The 21,013-nt window shown below is 48.2% G+C and overlaps 1 protein-coding gene across 1 annotated transcript in view; it reads left to right on the top strand.

Annotated features, from left to right (window-relative positions):
* The window catches only part of LOC140206422 (uncharacterized), a 340,374-nt gene that overhangs the window by 39,836 nt on the left and 279,525 nt on the right, over positions 1 to 21,013 (top strand). The window contains exons 5-8 of the mRNA XM_072274789.1: positions 4,316 to 4,435; positions 6,887 to 6,988; positions 9,682 to 10,311; positions 12,871 to 12,939. Of these exons, the coding sequence (XP_072130890.1) occupies positions 4,316 to 4,435; positions 6,887 to 6,988; positions 9,682 to 10,311; positions 12,871 to 12,939 (921 nt within the window). The remainder of the gene's footprint in view (positions 1 to 4,315; positions 4,436 to 6,886; positions 6,989 to 9,681; positions 10,312 to 12,870; positions 12,940 to 21,013) is intronic.

Consider the following 21,013-nt stretch of genomic DNA (forward strand, 5'->3'; position numbering starts at 1 on the left):
CTCTCCTCAAACCTTGACACTCCACTTGATGATCCACTCGACCCTCCCCACAACTCTCCCCTCAATCCATGTCACCTGACTTTCCCCTTGGACATCAAAACATACCTCGGCACTCATGTTAACCCTTGACCCTATACTCTCCCCTAATCCCTTGACACCCTCGACATCCTGCAACTCACAACTCTACCCCAACTATCCCCTTGACCCTTGGCTCCCAAATTGACCCTCGACCCTCCACTCAACACTTGACTCTGGACTCTCGACTGTCCTTGCACCCTTGATTCTCTCCTCGACCCTTGACTCTAATTTCAAATCTCCCCTTGACTCACCCCTCCACTCACTCCTTGCCATTCACCCCTCACCGTTTAATTTGTTCCTTGACCCTTGACTCTCCCATCAACCCTCAACTCTCCCCTTCATCCTCAATTCTGACTCACCACTTGTTCCCTTGTTCCACAAAACTCTCCTCAACATACTCCTCGACTGGCCCCTGGACCTTCACCTTGCCACTCCGCTCGCCATGTCCCTCAACTCTCACCAAACCCTCAACCATTGACTCTAGCCTCAACTCTTGACTCTTTCCTCATACCTCAATTCCTCCCTTGACCCTCGGCTCTCACCTCTCTACTCGACCCTCAGCCCTCAACCCTTGACCCTTTACTGTCCACTCACTACTCGACCCTAGAATCTTGAATCTCCCCATGACTCTTGACTCCTCCCTCATTCCTTCGACTCTCTCCTGGACCCTTGACTCTGCACTCAACTCACCTCTCCATTCTCAGCTCTCCCCTCATCCATCAAAACTCCCCTCAACCCTTGTCTCTCCACTTGACCCTTGCCCTCCCCACACCCCTCGCAACCTCGCCCCTCGCAACTTGTTCCTTGCTCTTCACTATGACCCTTGACCCCAGACCCGCAGCTCTCTCTTTGTCCCTTGACCCTTGGCTCTCCCCTTGACTCCCACTTCCATCCATGACTCTCCCCTCAACCTTTGAATCTCCTCTTGACACTTCCTTCAACCCAAGACTCTCCCCTCAATCCTAACCTCGACCCTTGATTCTTGACTCTCCATGACCCGCCAAACTCCCCTCGATCCTCTCCTCTCTGCTTTCCACTTGACTCTAGACTCTTAAATCTGCATTCGACCCTTGACTCATTCCTCAACTCTTCCCTGGACCCTTAACTCTGCACTCAACTCACCCTTCCACTCTCAACTCTCCTGTCTTTTTGTCAAAACTCCCTTCGATCCTTGTCTCTCCACTTGACTCGCTCTCCCCACGTCCCTCACAACTTGTTCCTTGCTACTCGCATTTACCCTTGATCCCTTTGACCTGCAACTTCCTCCTCATCCCTGAACCCTTGAATCCCCTTCAACCATCGATTCTCCCCTCAACCTTTGACCCTCCTATTGATGCTCTCTTCGACCCTTGACTCTCTGCTTGAACTACCCCTTGACCCTCTCATCAATCCTCCCTTTGACCCTCGACAGCTCCTACGACCCAAGATTCTCTTCTTGACCTTTACCTCAACCCTCAATTCTCGACTCTCCCTTCAGCCCACAAATCTCCCTAAAACACTCCCATTGACCCTCTCCTCAACCCTCAACTTGACCCTTACCTTGCGTCCCCAATCCTCGCCCCTTGCTCCACACCTTGACCTTTGATTCTTTTCTCATCCTTTAACTCTTCCCTCGGCCTCAACTCTCCCATTGACCCTCTCCCCTCTTGATTCTTGAGTCACCCCTTGACCCTCAAAACTTCCCTCAGCACTCTCCTTGACCTTCTCCTCGACCTTCTCCTCGACTCTCACCCCCTGCCTTGACCCTTGATACCCCATGACCCTTGATCCCCACCTTAACCCCGATCTTTGACTCTCTCCTCGACTGTTGACCCTTCTCTCTACTCTCGACTCTCCCCTCAATCCTCAACTCTCCACTCTCCTCTCAACCCTTCCCCTTGCCATCTGCCCCTTGCTACTTGCCTTGTCCCTTGTCCTTCGACTCTCCTATTGACCAAATATCCCCTTGATCCTCCCCTTGATTCTGGAGTCTCCCATCGGCACTTCCCTTGACCCTTGCTCATTCCCCAGATCCTCATCATGCCCCTTGCCCCTCGTCCTGAACCTCGACCCTCAACCCTCAACTCTCTTATCTAATCTCCCCTCAACTCTTGACTCTTTTCTTGACACTCTTCTCAACCCTTGCACCTTCCCTGGACCCTCACCCCTCACATTGACTCTCGCCACTCATCCTTATCCCCTCACCTTCACCCTTGACCCTTGACTCTCCCATCAACTCTCCCCTGGACTCACGTCTCAACCCTCAAGTCTCCCTTCATCCCTCGACACCCCCGACTCATGACACTGCCTTTGACACCTCACTCAAATAACTCTCAACACACACTCGTCACACCCTTGATACCCCTCTCAGCCCTTGACATCCCCCGACACCCTCTTCAGCTCAGCCCTTGACACATCCCTCAACCCTTGACTCTCCCCCTGACCTTTGACTCTGCCCTTGGTTCTCCCCTCCAATTTCCTCTTCACTGACCCCTTGACTTTCCCCTCGACTTGACTGTCACCTCGACTCTATCCTTGATCCTCACTTTGACGAACCCCTCAACCCTCACCTTGATTCTCCCTTTTCCCTCCCGTCAACTCTCCCTTCGAGACTCCCCTTGCCCTTCACCCCTTGCCTTGACGCTCAATCTTTGACTCTGCCTTCATCTGTTGACACCCCTGACCCTCGACATTCCCTTGACAATTCCCTCAACACCCCACTCAACACTTGCCATTCCCTCAACACCCTCTTGACACACGCTTCGATCCTCAAGATTCCTCTTGATCCTCGACACCCTATCGACTCTTGACATCCCCTCGAAATTCCCCTGAAAATTCCCCTTGACACCCCCTTAAAAGCTCCTAAGCACCCCCTCAAAGACCCTCGACACCCCCTTGACACCTCTTGAAAATGAACTCAAAAATCCCTTCAACATCCCCTCAATACCCTCTTGACTCCCCCAAAACTCCCTTTGATTCCCCTTGAAACTACCCTCGACACGCCTGACATTCAACACTCCACTCGACCCTCAAAGCTCGCCTTGATTCTCAAAACTCCCTTTGACACTCCGCTCAACCCTCAACATTTCCCTTGACCCTCAAAACTTCTCTCGACACTCCACTCAACATTTCCCTCGACCCTTGAAACTCCCCTTGACTCTCAAAACTCCCCTCAGTGCTCCACTCAACTCTCAGCACTCCTCTTGAAACTCCCCTCGACCATCGAAACCCCTCCTGAAACTCCCCTTGACTTCTTTTGACAACCCCCCTTGTTCCTTGAACTTTGACACTCCCACTGGCACTCTGCAGTAATCTTTCCTGCCAACTCTCCTCACCATCTCTCTCTCACACCATTTGACCCTCTCCGGCCCTCTTGCTCTCAAACCTCTTCCCCCGACAGACCCTCTGCCGAGTGCCTCAGGGTTCAGAGTATCTGCTGTCTCCCTTGCACTTGTAGAAAGGATCATTCTGTCTTGCTCTGCCGGCCCCAGCTCTGGTCTGTACCACCCTACCCCCTCCCCTTCCACTCCCTCCTGCATTTTCACTCTTCTTCAGTGTGAAGGGTTGGGATCATCCTGTTCCAGGGCTGCGCCGTCGCTGTTCCCTGGGTAGAGGATACAGGGCTGTGGTGAAGTGGACAGGGGTGTTATCCATTGTCTGTGCTCCACCCACTACTGCATTCACCAAGTCCAGCAATGGGATGAGAAGCAACGATACGTCTCCAGTGTTGACCTGTTCACCACAGGCAGACCTCAGTACACAAAGAGGCAGTGTGGATAAAGAGGAGAAACAGATGTTACTGGCTCCTGCTGCACCATTACTGCTCACCCTTCCATTGGGAATGACTTCTAACCCACCCAGTTGGACTCAAACTCCCTGTCCCTGTTGATAATTCTTCCTGTTGTTCACCATCTCCTTCAGTGAAGGTCACCATCTTTGTCACAGGGTCCTCTGAGTGAGATGGAGAATCTCATGGTCACCAGCCATGGCCAAAATCTACACCCTGCCCCTGCACGTTGCTGAGCTTGTGGAAGTATGGTCTTGGTTGGTCTTGTCAATGGAGTGGTCTGCAATGTCCGCCTGGTCAGGAAGGTGACCAGTGTTGGTACATTTATGTATCATCCATGCACAAGCCAAGGAGCGAGGTGCTTCTCCTCGATTACATGGACATATTTCATCTGGTGTTGGAGCGGGTGACTTCTGAACCTGTTCTCACCATGCTATCACTAACTGTCATTGCATTTGCCCTCACGCATAGTTGCCCCTGGAGGAGTCCCTGGAGTATGAGTACAGTAATGGTGACACAGACTTTGCCCAGTATTACCATCACTTCTCCGAGGAACAGCCAACAGTGGGAGGGGAGGAAAGCCAAACGCAGGTAACCAGGAGATGGGTCCTCTGCCCAGCATGGTCTGTGTCTGCCACCTCTGCTCAGCTCCATTTGTCTTGTCATGTCATTCTTGTGTGTCCCATCCTCTCCCTCCCTCCCTTCAGATCCTTACTTTCTCATCCATTCAATTCTCCCTCATTCTCCTTCCACCACCCTCTTCCACACTTCCCTCCACTTATCTCTCCCACCTGTCCCTCCACCCCTTCCTCCATCTCCCCCTCCCACCCCACCCCTCCCTTCAATTCTTCTCCCGCCTCTTACTCCACCTACCTCTCCCAACCCACCCTCCTCTTTCCTCACCCACTCCTCCCTCCATCTCTCTCTCCCATCCCACCCACCACTCTTGTTGCCCCCTCCTATTTCTCCCATTCTTATCTCCACCTCCCTCTCACTCCTCTCCCTCCACCTATCTCCCCCACCTCTCCTTCCACCATCCACTCCCCCAACAATTTCTCCCATTTCTACCTCCTCTTTCCTCTCCTAACCCTCCCTCCATCTCCCTCTCCCATCCCACCCACCACTCTTGTTGCCCCCTCCTATTTCTCCCATTCTTATCTCCACCTCCCTCTCACTCCTCTCCCTCCACCTATCTCCCCCACCCCTCCTTCCACCACCCACTCCCCCTCCAATTTCTCCCATTTCTACCTCCTCTTTCCTCTCCTAACTCTCCCTCCATCTCCCTCTCCCACCTGACCCTCCACTCCCTTCTCCCCTCCCTCCTATTTCTCCCATTTCTACTTGCATTTTCCTCTCCTGCAACTTCCTGTTACACTCCTCCCTCCAGCTCCCTCTCACCCCTCCCTCCAGCTCCTTCTCCCTCCCCTCCATCGGTCTCTTATCTCTCCCTCCAATTCTTCTCCCTCCCCTCGCTTTGTCTCTCTGTCTCCCATCCCACCCACCACTTTCCTCTCCACCACCAATTTCTACCTCAACTTTCCTCTCCCACCCCTCCCATCCCTCTATCCACCTCCCTCTAAATCCTCTCCCACCCCTCCCACCCTCCCTCCACCTATCTCTCCCACCCCTCCCTCCCTCCCTCCACCTATCTCTCCCACCCCTCCCTCCACTCCCTCTCCTCTGCTATTTCTCCCATTTCTACCTGCACTTTCCTCTCTCACCCCTCCTCCACTGATCTCACCCACCCTTACTACCACCATCCTCTCCCCCTCTAATTTCTCCTATTTCTACCTCCTCCTCATCCTCCTCCCTCTCCCACCCCACCCTCCATCTCCCTCTCCCACCACTCCCTCCACCTCCCTCTCCCAACCTTCCCTTTAAATCCTCTCCCACCTCTCCCTCTAATTCCTCTCTCTCTCTGACCTCCCTCCACTTCCCTCTCCCACCTCACCCTCCACTTCCCTCTCTCACCTCTCCCTCAACTTTCCTCTTCAGACCCTTCCTCCACCTCCCTCTCCCACCACTCCCTCTACCTCACTTTCCTATCCCTTCCTCCAACACCCTCTCCCACCCCTCCCACCAACTCCTTCTCCCATTCGTCTCTCCTGCTTCCTCTCCCACCCATTCCTCCATCTCTCACCATTCCCTCCAATTCCTCTCTCACTCCACTCTCACCTTTCCCCTCCACCTCCCTCTCCCAACTCTCCCTCCACTTTCCTCTCCCAACCTTCCTTCCACCTTCCTTTCCCACACTTCCCTCTCCTACCCCTCCATTTCTTTCTCAACCCTCCCTCCAATTCTTCTTCCATCCCTCGCTCCACCTAGCTCTTTCACATGATCCTCCACTCTCCTCTCCCCTGCTATTTCTCCCATTCCGACCTTCACCTTCCTCTCTCACCCCACGATCCACCGATCTCACCCACCCTTACTACCACCATCCTCTCCTCCTCCTGTTTCTCTTATTTCTACCTCCACCTCCCTCTCCCAACCCTCCCTCCGCGTTCCTCTCCCAACCTTCCTTCCACCTTCCTCTCCCACCCCTCCCTCCATCTCCCTCTCCCACTCCTCCCTCCACCTTCCTCTCCCCTCCTATTTCTCCGATTCCTACTTCCATCTCCCTTTCCCACCCTTCCCTCCACTTTTCTCTTGCACCTCTCCGTCCACTTACTCTTCCATACCCCATCACCCCTCCTGTTATTCATGTCACTGCATTCCATCTCAATACATTTTTCAGACAATCAGCCCCAGTTTATCCTTCAAAGAGAAGAGCATTTTTGGGCGTACAGGCTCTATGGGCACTTCGACCAAGATTCGTTCCAAAAACATATTCACATCTCAGAAGAGGGGTCAAGAGCAGTTCAGCCATCTCCAGCTGGGGGAAAAGGTAGCCAACGTGATCAAGATCTTTCCAGGTGAAGACTGGAAGATCTCTGATGAACCATCTCTTCGCCGAGGCGCTCTTCCCTTTGTCTGTCACCTGCAGCGTTCACCAGAAGTGGGTGATAGGTTTGAGATTAAAATCCCTCCTCTCTGTCTCCCCAGGAACAGAGCAACCTCTTACCAGAGCAGCACGCCGAGGATTATTACTATGAGATTGTTCAAGAAACAACCAGCTCTTCATCAGCGAGTGAGAGAGGCAGTGAGGTAAGGTTTAACAAGAGGGAGGTAATGGGAGATGTGCCTCCACTCTGTTTGTTTGGAGGCCAGCTCCAAAGCTGAGATTGGAGGTGGGGGGAGAATTCACATGGAGGAGGAGAGTGGTGTCTGAATAGCAGAAGGAGGGGCCTTCGATGGAGCTGCAGAAACTCGGCAGTAAGACCCAAGCCTGGAGCCACCACGGCTGAGCTGAGCGTGGTTCATCTGCGGTATGGTTTAATCTTTGGTGGCAACAAATTGCTTAATTTGTTTGAAATCCACTGACTTGTTCATTTTCTCTGTCTGTTTCATTTGAATAGAAATATTTTTGTTAATTGCTGCAGGAGGGCACACTGTGGATGCCCGTGGAATGCTTTAACATTGTTTGTACTTTGTTTGATTCATAAAAACAGAAAGATGAAACACCACAGCACAATACAGATCCCTTGGTCCAAGAGTGTGACTGTCCTACAGGTCCCAGGAGCAAGGAACACCTGGCTGCATTTCACTGACCACTGACCACCAAAAGTTATCGTCCATCCTTAGTTGACCGTCACAAGCCGGTGATGAGCCATTTCTGTGACCCTCTGCTTCCATGGTGCTGGCGGGAGTTCCAGGATTAGTGAAGGTCCCGGTATTGGTGAGGGACCCAGTATTGGTGAGGGTCCCGGTATTGGTGAGGGTCCCGGTATTTGTGAGGGACCCGGTATTGGTGAATGACCCGGTATTGGTGAGGGACCCGGTATTGGTGAAAATCCCAGTATTGGTGAAGGACCCGGTATTGGTGATAGTCCCTGTATTGGTGAGGGTCCCAATATTGGTGAGGGTCCCGGTATTGGTGAAGGACCCGGTATTGGTGAGGGTCCCGGTATTGGTGAGGGACCCGGTATTGGTGAAGGACCCGGTATTGGTGAAGGACCCGGTATTGGTGAACGACCCGGTATTGGTGATAGTCCCAGTATTGGTGAGGGACCCGGTATTGGTGAGGGTCCCGGTATTGGTGAGGGACCCGGTATTGGTGAAGGACCCGGTATTGGTGAGGGACCCGGTATTGGTGAGGCTCCCGGTATTGGTGAAGGACCCGGTATTGGTGAGGGTCCCGGTATTGGTGAGGGTCCCGGTATTGGTGAAGGACCCGGTATTGGTGAGGGTCCCGGTATTGGTGAGGGTCCCGGTATTGGTGAGGGACCCGGTATTGGTGAAGGACCCGGTATTGGTGAACGACCCGGTATTGGTGATAGTCCCAGTATTGGTGAGGGACCCGGTATTGGTGAAGGACCCGGTATTGGTGAACGACCCGGTATTGGTGATAGTCCCAGTATTGGTGAGGGACCCGGTATTGGTGAGGGTCCCGGTATTGGTGAGGGACCCGGTATTGGTGAAGGACCCGGTATTGGTGAAGGACCCGGTATTGGTGAGGGACCCGGTATTGGTGAGGCTCCCGGTATTGGTGAAGGACCCGGTATTGGTGAGGGTCCCGGTATTGGTGAGGGTCCCGGTATTGGTGAAGGACCCGGTATTGGTGAGGGTCCCGGTATTGGTGAGGCTCCCGGTATTGGTGAGGGACCCGGTATTGGTGAGGGTCCCGGTATTGGTGAGGGACCCGGTATTGGTGAATGACTCGGTATTGGTGAATGACCTGGTATTTGTGAACGTCCCAGTATTGGTGAATGACCCAGTATTGGTGAAAATCCCGGTATTTGTGAGGGACCCAGTATTGGTGGAGATGCTCCCTTGCTACTGGTGGGGGAAGGTTTTCAGGGCTTGCACCCAGTACTTGTGTTCTTGTCTGATTTGTACCCAGCACATCCTCAAATTCCCCACCATTCAACCCGTCAGCAAAATCTTTCAGCACAGCACAGTGACTCAGCAGCAGGGCTGCTGCTTCACAGCCCAGAGACACAGGTTCAATCCCCATCTCAGGTGCTGTTTCTCTGTGATGGTGAGGGACTCCCCTGGGTGCTCTTGTTTCCTCCTAAAGACTCACAGGTCGGTCGGTTAACTGGCAGCTGTAAGTTGTCCTCGGGGTGTGGGTGAGGGGTGGAATCTGGGGGAAGTTGATGGGTATGTGGGGGAATAGGAGACATGGAAATCTAATCAGGAATCTGTGAGCTGGCACAGACTCAGTGGCCGAGTAGCTCCTCCTACAGCACCTAATGCAGAGATGACCACAGGCAATGTGTTGCTGGGTCGTACCTCTGCCCATGGCCTTGAGGTTTGATTCACAAGGTGTGGCACTGCTTATTTGCATCCTTTCTCTTGTCATTCTGAAACCTTCCCTGTCAAAAAAGAAAAGAAATATTATTGAAAGCTGAAATCAAACAAAGCAAAAATGTTAAATGTTCTGAGCTGGGCCTTGCCTCCAAGCTAAGACTAATTTGCAAAGACTGCCTGGAGATGAAGCCAACCCCTCATCACTGCTCTGCTTCATGAACCCCTACCCTGAATGCTGACCCTTACACTGAGGATCAGGCTCCTCTCCAAAATGACCAACTCACTGATAGAACTAATGAACATGTCCGGTGGCCAGAGTTTCCTGCCAAAGGGACCGACTGCCCCAGACCACCACAGATCTTCCTGTCTCCATCTCCGTGGCTACTTTGCAAAGGTCTGTAGTGTGGAATTTATCTTTGCTTTGCTAACACTCTGCTTATATCACTCTCCATTTCTGAACCATCGCAAATCACATGGATAAAACTAAGACCAACATGGATGAAGATTATAAAGAATATGTGATTGGAGAAGATGATTATTATCCCGACGAGAAAGACTCTGAGGGAAAAGAACAGAACTTCAATGAGTACGAGTACATCGAACACGACTTCAAAGAATACAGTGAAAATGAAAACAGCCTTAAAGGACATGACCCCAGTGAACATGACCCCAGTGAACATGACCCCAATGAGTATGACCCCAATGAGTATGACCCCAATGAACATGACCCCAGTGAACATGACCCCAATGAGTATGACCTCAATGAGTATGAATTCAAAGGGCAAGACTCCAGAGGTTCTCCAGTTAAAGGTTTAAGGTCCAATGATCCCAATTTCAAAGCAGATGATACCGAGTATGGCCTCAGTGAATATGACTTCACTGAACATGAACTGACAGGGCAAGAGCACAAAGGTCAAGACTTGAAAGGTTCTCCGGCCAAAGGTGCAAGTACCAATGATCCTGATTTCAAAGAGTACGACATTGAGTACGACCCCAGTGAATATGACCCCAGTCATTATGGCGATGAATATTATTATGAGGTGACAGAATATGAGGATAAGGAGCCATCGGTCACAGCTGAGGAGAACATTGGCCAAGGGGTTGCTGCAGAAATAAGTGTGAGTCTCCCTGCAATGACTTACGTGCATGTTGGAATCACAGGGTCCACAGCCGAGATATAGCATGTCTACATAAGACCCATCTAACTGCATTAAGTCGAAAACCAGCACTCCTTTTGTGGCCAGCTACCTGTCCAAAAGCCTTTCAAACTCTGAATTTGTACTTGCTTCCACCACTTCCTCTGGGAGCTCATTGCCTAACCCCCCATCCACTTTGTCGAAAACCTGCTGCTCAGGTCCCCTTTAAATCCCTCCCCTCTTGGATTAAACCTGTGCCGTCTCATTCTAGACTTTCCAGGGGAAAGGATGATAACTCTCTCCCCGCCCCTCAGGGTGTTATACAACTCCACAAGACCATAGAGGCTTACGTACATGCCACTGGGAATTTTCTCCCCATCTTTATTCCTTCTACCAAAGTGCATGATGGCATACTTTCCTACCCTATATTCCATCTGCCACACTTTGCCCATTCTTCTCATCTAAGTCCTTCTACAGACTCCCTGCTTCCTCAACACCACCTGCCCCTCCACCTATCTTTCTATTGGCTGCAAATTGACCACAAATCCATCAGTTCCTTCATACACATCATTGCTGAAGGAAGTGAACAGTTGTCATCCCAATACTAACCCCTGCTGAACCTCACTCGTCACTGGCAAAGGACACCATAATCTTATTACTCAGCTGCCATGTATGCAGACTACCCAATGTCTTCCTTATAATTGCAGCCTTCAATTCCAGGTAATATCTTGATGAATCTCTTCTGTCGTCCCTTTACTGCTGCCGTACCCTTCCTGTAAAGTGGACACAAGAGGTTCTGTAGATGTTGGAAATCTAGAGCATCACACACAAAACGCTAGAGGAACTCAACAGGTCAGGCAGCACCTGTGGAGGAGACAGAGTTGAAGTTATGGGCTGAAACACTTAATCAGGACTGGAAATGAAGGGGGCAGAAACCAGAATTAAAAACATGGAGGGAGTGGAAAGAGTGGAAGCTAGAAAGTGTGGGGGGGGGAGGGGATGAAGTAAGAATCTGGGTGGTGATAGGCTGAGGAAGAAGAAGAGATTTGTTAGGAGAGAAGGATAGACCATGGGAGAAAGGGAAGGAGGAGGATCACCAGAAGGAGGTGAGAAGAAGATACAGGGTGAGAGGAGAGGCAGAATGGGAAATGGAAAAGACAGCAGAGAGGGGAAGAAATTACCGGGTAAGAGAAATCGATGTTCTTGCCATCAGTTTGGAGGCTTCCCAGGAAGCACGTGAGGTGTAGTTCCTCCAGCCTGAGTTTGGCATCATCATGGCAGTAGAGGAAGCCATGGACAGATATGTTAGAATGGGATTGGGATGTCGAATTGAAGTGTGTGGTCACTGGGAGACAGAGCAGAGGTGCTTAATGAAGCAACACCCAGTCTGCATTGGGGCTCGGTGATGTCGAGGAGACTGTACCACATGCAGCAGATACAATAAATCACCAAGAGATTCTGCATATGCTGGAAATATTGAATAGCAAACACAAAATGCTGGAGGAATTCATCAAATCAGGCAGCATCTATGAAGGGAAATAAATTCTTGATGTTCTAAGCCAAGACCTTTCATTATTTTGTGTGTGTACCCCGACAGACTTGCAGGTGAAGTGTAACCTCACCTGGAAAGACTGCTTGGGGCTGTGAATGGTGCTGAGGGGGAGTACTAGGGGTAGGTGTAACACATACTCCTTGCCGTACCATGAGGGAGGTCAGTGGGAAGCTATGAGTGGATAAGGAAGTGATGTGAAGCAATCCCTGTCAAAAACCGGATGAGGTGAGAGGTGTGCCTGGAGTTGGGATCTCACTGGAAATGGCGGAAGTTATGGAGAATGATGTGCTGGATCATGGGCTCATGGTTACAGTTCTGTCTCCGATCTCTGCGCGAGGGGATGGAGAAACAACCACCTCAAAGTCCCTGCACATGAAGACATGGCCCCTGCAGGGATCGGTCCAGGTAGAGGGGTGAGAGGAGCTGGACCTTATCCAGGTACAGAGTCTCATTCACTGGAAACACATGGCTGGTTAGGCAACATCTGTGGGGAGAGGAACAGTCAACATTCCAGGTCAGAACCCCTTCATCTGGTCTCGGAATGAGAAAATGGAGTCAGTTTTAAGTGAGTGAGGGAGGGATGTGGAACAGAGGAAGATCTGCGATAAAGTGCAGGTGACATTATGGGGGCAGGTTAGTAAGTTTTAACCTAACTGGCAGTGGCTGGATGAGGGGTTAATACCAGGGAGAAGGGGTGGTGGGAAAACCTAGTGGGGAATGGGGTTGGTCTGTGAGTCAGCTTCGACCTGATTTGACCAAAGGCCCCTGTATAGTAAATGTTTGCAGAGATTGGGATCCTCGATGGGTGGGTGGTTCTCCATGCCGTGGAATTCGGTGATGGTGAAGAAACCATTTTGTGAATCACCGCTAACTTCTTGCCTCATCAGTGCGATGTTGGCAGCTCAGGGCATTGACCGTGACTCGCGGGACGGGTGGGGGTTCCAGTGCCTTCTGCCCCAAAGTTGATGTCAATTTTTTTCTGGCTGCAGGTGAGCACGAATTCTCTGGGACTGAGAGGCGATAAAGGCCAGAAAGGAGAGCCTGCCGTGGTGGAGCCCGTGAGTGAGGGAATTTTAACCAGGGAGGGGAGGGGTGTAGGACGGAGTGGGCGGAAGAGCATATGTCTCCTCAGGACCTAAGATGATTTGGTGAGATCCCCCTCACTGTCTTCAACTGCAGAGATTATCCGTCTGGATTGACTGCCACTAATTTCCAAAGGCTTGTGGTAGAACAGTCCTGTCACTACAGACAGAGAAGATAAACAGGGATAGTTTCTTCCCAAAATTGGGTTTCAACAACATTCAGAGGTTGCTGGTTACTCTCACTGAGAAAGGCAGAATCGTTGACAACAGAGCAAAATAAGGATACCAGCAAAAGAAGATAAGAATAGTGCAGATGGCAATGGATGAAGAAGGGAGAGAACAAAAATGGGAATGAGAATAGATGGGGGAGGAATAGACAAGCGTGAAGAACAAGACTGAGAGGACAATGAAAGAAATATTAATGAGATGATTTGGATGTAAATATAGATAATCTGATTTGTAAACTTGTAGATGACAAGAACCTTGAAGGTGTTGTGGACGATGAGGAGGAATGTCAATGGATACAATGGGAGAACAGTTGGAAATGTGGACAGGGAAATGGTAGATAGAATTTAACTGAATGAATAAGTGAGGGAAGCCTGTCAAATATACAGGAAAGTACACAGCATATGGCTGGACCTTTAGGAGTATTGAAGTACAAAAAGATCTTGGAGTGTGTCCGTATAGCGCACAGAAAGCAACACCACCAGGAGGTAAGTAGATGAAGAAGGTGGTTGGGAAGCTGAGTTTCAATGTCAGGAAATTGTGTGGCAGCTGCACAAAACATTTGGTTAGGCCATATCTGGAAAATTGTGTGCAGTTCTGATCACCCCATTGTAGAATGGATGTCAAGGCTATGGAGAGAGTGCAGAAGATGTTTATCAGAATGCTGTCTGGATAATAGCCCAAGTGCTATAACAAGAGGCTGGACAAACTTGGATTGTTTTTCTTTCTCTGAGGTGGCAGTGGCTGAGGAGAAATCTGATAGATGTTCCTAAGAGTATGAGATGAATAGATAGAGGTGGAAACCTGATATCTTATAGAAGGGAGATCTGATATCTGAAACAGCGGAGATCTGACCTCAGATGGAGGGGAGATGTGACGTCTGATGGAGGGGAGATGTGACGTCGGATGGAGGGGAGGTGTGACATCTGATGGAGGGGAGATGTGACGTCTGATGGAGGGGAGATGTGACGTCTGATGGAGGGGAGATGTGACGTCAGATGGAGGGGAGATGTGACGTCTGTTGGAGGAGAGATGTGACGTCTGATGGAGGAGAGATCTGACGTCGGATGGAGGGGAGATCTGAAGTTGGATGGAGGGGAGATCTGACGTCTGATGAAAGGGAGATCTGACGTCTGATGGAAGGGAGATCTGACGTCGGATGGAGGGGAGATCTGACGTCTGATGGAGGGGAGACCTGATGTCTAATGGTGGTGAAACATGATATCTGATGGAGGGAAGATAGTAGATCTGAAGGAAGAGAGATCTGATTTCTGATGAAGGGGAGATCTGATATCTGATAGAGGAGAAAACCAATACCTGTTAGAGGGGAGACCTGATATCGGATGGAGGGGTGACCTGACATCCGATGGAGGGGAGATTTGATGTCTGATTGAGGGAAATTGATGATGGGGAGATCTGATATATGATAGAGGGGAGATCCGAAGAAAGGGATATCTGATATATGCTGTTCAAGAGACCTGATATCTAATGGCAGGGAGACATGATATCTGATGAAGTGGAGATTGGCTATATGATGGACAGGAAATATTATATTTGATGTAGAAATGATCTCATATCTGATAGAGGGGAGATCTGATAGGGGGGATATCTCATATATGATGATAGAGACCCCTGATATTTGATGGAACAGAGATATATCTGCAGAAGTGTAGATCTGATATCTGCTGTAAGGAAAACCTGATATCTGATAGAGAGTAGATGTGAGGAAAGAGATCTGATTTCTGATGGAGGGAAGATCTGAAATCTGATAGGGGGGAGAACCAATACCTGTTAGAGGGGTGACCTGATATCATATGGAGGGGAAAGCTGATATCTGATGGAGGGAAAAAACCTGGTATCTGATAGAAGGGAGAGCTGATATTTGTTAGAGGTGGTGACCTGATACCTTTAAGGTGCAAAGACCTGATAACTGCCAGAGGGGAGACCTTATATCTGATGGTGGGTTGATCTGATAGCCGCTGGAGGAGAAATCTGGTATCTGCAGGATGGATGTTCTGATGTCTGGTGGAGAGGAGACAAGATAACTGAAGCAGGAGAGACATGAGAACTGCTGGAGGGGAAACCTGATGGAGGAGATACCTGATTTATGATGTTCGAGGTACCTGATATCTGATGTAGGCTAGATCCGATATCTGTTGCAGGGGTGATCTGATGTCTGCTACATGGGAGATCTGATATACCTACTGTTGGGGAGGTCTGATATCTGATGGAAATTGATGGAGGCGAGATCAGATACCTGATGAAGAGTCGATCTGATTCCTGATGGTGGGGATGTCAGATATATGATTCAGAGGCGATCTGGTATTGATGGTGGAGAGACCTGATATCTGAGGCAGGGGAAGCATGATATCTAATGGAGTGGAGATCTGATATCTGCTGGAGTGTAGCTCTCATATCTGTTGGAAGGGAGGGCTGATATCTTATAGCGGGTTAATCTGATACAGTGCCACAAAAAGTATTCACCAGAATGTTTTCATACTTTATTGTTTTACAACTTGAATCACGGTAGATTTAGACTATAAGATATAGGAGCCGAATCAGACTATTCAACCTATCGAGTCTGCTCCATGATTCCATCATGGCTGATCCCAAATCCCACTCAATGTCATACATCTGCCTTCTTGCCATATCCTTTGATACCCTGACCAACCAGGAAACTATCAACTTCTGCTTTAAATATACCCACAGACTTGGTCTCCATCGCGGTCTGTAGCAGAGCATTCCATAGATTCACTACTCTCGGGCTAAAAAAATTCTTCCTTACCTCTGTTCTAAAAGGTCACCACTCAATTTTGAGGCTGTGCCTCTAGTTCTGGAGACACCCACCATAAGAAACATCCTCTCCACATCCACCCTATCTAGTCCTTCAACATTCAGTAGGTTTCAATGAGATCCCCCCACATTCTTCTAAATTCCAGTGAGTACAGGCCCAAAGCTGCCAAACGCTCCTCATATGTTAACCCCTTCATTCCCAGAATCATCTTCGTGAACCTCCTCTGGACCCTCTTCAATGACACACATCCTTTCTGAGATATGAGGCCCAAAACCGTTGACAATACTCCAAGTGCAACTTGACTAGTGTCTTATAAAGGCTCAGAATTATCTCCTTACTTTTACATTCTATTCTCCTTGAAATAAATTGCAACTTTGCCTTTGCCTTCTTTACCACAGACATAACCTGTAAATTAATCTTCTGGGAGTCTTGCACGAGGACTCCTAAGTCGCTCTGCACCTCTGATGTTTAAACCTTCTCCCCATTTAGGTAATAATCCACATTATTGTTCCTTTAACCAAAATGCATTATCATACATTTCCCAACACTGTATTCCATCTGCCACTTTTTTGCCCATTCCTTCAATTTCTCTAATTCCTGCTGCAATTGCATTGCTTCCTCAGCACTACCTACCCATCCACCTATCTTTGTATCATCTGCAAACTTTGCCACAAAGCCATCAATTCCATTATCCAAATCATTGACAAACAATGTGAAAAGTAGTGGTCCCAATACTGACCCCTGAGGAACACCACTAGTCACTGGCAGCCAACCAGAAAAGGCCCTTTTTATTCTGACTCGCTGCCTCCTGCCTGTCAGCCATTCCGCTATCCATCCCAGTATTTCCAGTAATAGCCATAGGATTCTCTCTTGTTAAGCAGCCTCATGCATGGCAGCATATTGTGCCTTCTGAAAGTACAAGTAAATGACATCTACTGTCTCCCCTTTGTCCACCCTGCTTGTTGCTTGAACTATAACTTTGACATATTTTATCACTTGTCTCCAAGTACCCTGAAACCCACCCTTAAAAATGGACTCCAACACTTTCGCAATCACAGATATAAGGTATGCCCTTGTGGCTAAAGGGATCGGGGGTATGGAGGGAAGGCTGGTACAGGGTTCTGAGTTGGATGATCAGCCAACTGAATAGCGGTGCAGGCTCGAAGGGCCGAATGGCAGACTCCTGCACCTATTTTCTATGTTTCTATGAGGCTAACTAGCCTATAATTTCCTTTGTTTTGTCTTCCTCACTTCTTAAGGAGTGGAGTGACATTTTGCCATCTTCTAGTCCTCCAGGACCATACCAGAATCAAGTGATTCTTGAAAGATCATGACCACTGCGTATGTTATCTCTTCATCAACCTCTCCCAGGACTCTGAGATGTTGTCCATCTGGCCCAGGTGACTTATCCACCTTAAGACCTTTGAGTTTGCCCAGCACTTTTTCATTTGTAATAGCAATGGCACTCACTCCTGCTCCCTGACACTCACCGACCTCTGGCACACTGCTAGTGTCTTCCATAGTGAATACTGATGCCAAGTACTCATTAACTTCATCTGCCATTTCTTTATTTCCTATAACTATCTCACCAGCATCACTTTCCAGTGGTCCAATATCAAATCTCAACTCTCTTTTACTCCTTATATAACTGACTTTTGGTATCCTGCTTAATATTATTTGCTAGTCTGCCCTCAGATCTTTTCCCTTTCTATGCTTTTTTTATTTGCCTTTGGTTGGATTTTAAAAGCTTCCCACTCACTTTTGCTACCATATATGCCTTTCGTTGGCTTTTATGCTGTCCTTAACTTCCCTTGTCAGCCACAGTTGCCTACCGATGCCATTTGAGAACTTTTTCTGTGGGACATATGTATCCTGCGCCTTGTGAACTATTCCTAGAAATTTCAGCCATCTCTGCTGTGTGGTCATCCCTCCAATATCCTCCTCCAATGCACTCTCTCATTCTCCTCAGTCCACTGCCATGCATTCCACTGTCTCAAGCTCCTCTCTCATGCCTCTGTAATTCCCTTTATTCCATTGCGATACTGATCCATGTGACCTATGCTTCTCCCTCTCCAATTGCAGTATGAATTCAGTCATTTTATGATGACTGCCTCCTAAGGGTTGCTCTACATTAAGCTCACTAAAAAGATCTGGCTACCAATATGTACAATAACTTCTGGCTGCTCACCCTCCCTTTTCAGGATATTGTGGTTGCGTTCAGAAACATCACGGACCCTGGCTCCAGGGAGGTGGTGGTGGGGGAGATGCATGTTTCTTTTTATTCTTCTTTTTAATTTGGCTCTTTTTTTTATACTGCTCACCAGAAAAAGACTCTTTCTTATCAAAGTGGAAACAGCTCTCTACATAGTAATCTAAATTAATTACAAATATAAAACACAAAACAATTGATTGCATATTTACTCAGCCCCTTCAAGTCAGTATTTACTAAATGCACCTTTGGCAGCAATTACAGCCCTGAGTCTGTGTGGATAGGTCTCTATCAGCTTTGCACATCTGCACACTGCATTTTTTCCCCATTCTTCTTGACAAATCTGCTCAAGTTCTGTCAGATTGCATTGGGATTGTAAGTGAACAGCCCTTTTCAAGTCCAGCCTCAAATTCTCAATTGGATTAAGTCTGGACTCTGACTTGACCACTCCAGGACATTAACTTTGTTGTTTTTAAGCCATTCCTGTGAAGCTTTGGCTTTATGCTGGGATCATTGTCTTACTGGAAAACAAATCTTCTCTCCAGCATCAGTTCTCTTGCAGGCTGCATCAGTTTTTCCTTCAGGATTTCCCTGTATTTTGCTGTATTAATGTTACCCTCTATTTTCACAGCCTTGCAAGGCCTCCTGCAGTGAAGCATTCCCACAGCATGATGCAGCCACCATTTCATGCTTCGCGGTAGGGATGGCATGTTTTTGATGATGTGCAGTACTTGGCTTATGCCAAACATAGTGTTTAGTCTGATGGCCAAAATGCTCAATTTTGGTTTCATCAGAATATAGGCTGTTCTTCTAGCTAGCTTTACTGTCTCCCACATGCCTTCTGGCAAACTCTGGCCAAGATTTCTTGTGAACTTTTTCAACAGTGGCTTTCTCTTTGTCACTCTCTCGTAAAGCTGGAATGGTGAAGCCCCCTGGGCAACAGTTGTATGCCATAAGCTGTATCCCATCTGAAGCTTGTAACTCCTCCAGAGTTATCACAGGTCTCTTGGTGGCCTCCCTCACGAGTCCCCTTCTTGCATGGACAGCCTGCTCTAGGCAGGTTTACAGCTGTGCCATGTTCTTTCTGTTGCTTGATGATTGAATATCCAAGGGATATTCACTGACTTGGAAATTTTCTTGTATCCATTTCCCGACTTGTGCTTTTCAATAGCTTCTTCACATTGTTACTTGGAGTGTTCTTTTGTCTTCACGGTGTAGTTTTTGTTAGAATACTGACTCACCAGCAGTTGGGCCCTCTGGATCCGGGTGTATTTTCACTACAGTGAACTGCAACACCTTGACTGCACACAGCGGTCTCTTTTTAGCTAATTATGTAACTTCTATAACCAATTGGTTGCACCAGTGATGATTTGCTGTGTCACATTAAAGATGGGTGAATAGTTATGCAATCAATTATTTTGTGTTTTATATTTATAATTAATTTAGATTACTTAATAGAAATCTCTTTTCACTCTGACATGAATTTTTTTTCTGTTGATCGGTATCAGAAAAAGCTAAATTAAATCTACTGTGATTCAATGTTGTAAAAAAAATAAAACATGAACATATCCAAGGCGAGTGTAAATACTTTTTATAGGCACTGTATTTGCTTGGGGGAAATCTGATATCTGATTATTAGAAATCTAATATAGAGGAGAGCTGATATCTGATGTTGTGGAGAAATGGTACCTGAAAGAGGGGTACTTGATATCTGATGGAACGGAGAACTACTGTCCAATGGAGGGGAGAAATGCTACCTGATGGAGGAGAGATCTGATAGGGGGAGATCTGATGGATGGGATATCTGATAGAGGAGAGCCCTGATGTTCAGTGGAGGGGAGATCTGGTGGAAGGGAAATCAATGAATCATGGCTAAAGAAAGGTTGGGGTTGGGAGTTGAATGTCCAAGATTATACATTGTACCGGGAGGACAGGAAGCTGAACAGAGGGGTGGCATGGTTCTACTGGTAAAGGCTGGTCTCAAGTTAGTAGAAAGATGTGATCGTGGGATCAGAATTTGTTGAATCCTTGTTGGTTGAGTTACGAAACTGTAAGGGTAAAGAGACCCTGATGGCAGATACATACAGGCCTCCCAACAGCAGCTGGGACGTGGACTACAGATTACAATGGGAAATAGAAAAGTCATGTCAAAAAGGCAATGTTATGGTCACATAAGATTTTACTATGCAGGTTGATTGGGAAATAAATTTGGTAATAGATCTCAAGAGAGTGAGTTTGTTGAATGCCTATGAGATGGCTTTTTATAGCAGTTTGAGTCCACTTGGAGATCAGCTATATTGGATTGGGTCTGATGCAGCAGTATTTCAGTGAAGGAAAAGAAATTATGGTGGTATGAGAGAGGAGTTGGCCAAAGTAAATTGGAAGCAGATGCTGGCAGGGATGACAGCAGAGCAGCAATGGTATAGATTTCAAGGAAAAATGAGGAAGGTGCAGGATAGATATATTTCGAAAACAAAGAAATACTGAAATGGCAAAATAGTACAGCCGTAGCTGACACGGAAACTCAAAGCTAATGTAAAAACCAAAGAGAGGGCATACAACAATGCATGGTGCGACAACACTGGAAATTTGCAAACGTTGCTCCACTCTTTAAGAAAGGAGGAAGGCAGCAGAAAGGAAGTTATAGACCAGTTAGCCCGACCTCAGATGTTGGGAAGATGTTGGAGTCAATTGTTAAGGATAAGGTAATTGAGTACTTGGTGACGCAGGACAAGTTACTACAAAGTCATGATGGTTTCCTTCAGGGAAAATCTTGCCTGATGAACCTGTTGGAGTTCTTTGACGAAATTACAAGTAGGATA

The sequence above is a fragment of the Mobula birostris genome, chromosome 12 (genome assembly GCF_030028105.1).
Source record: "Mobula birostris isolate sMobBir1 chromosome 12, sMobBir1.hap1, whole genome shotgun sequence".
In the NCBI taxonomy this organism is placed as follows: Eukaryota; Metazoa; Chordata; class Chondrichthyes; order Myliobatiformes; family Myliobatidae; genus Mobula; species Mobula birostris.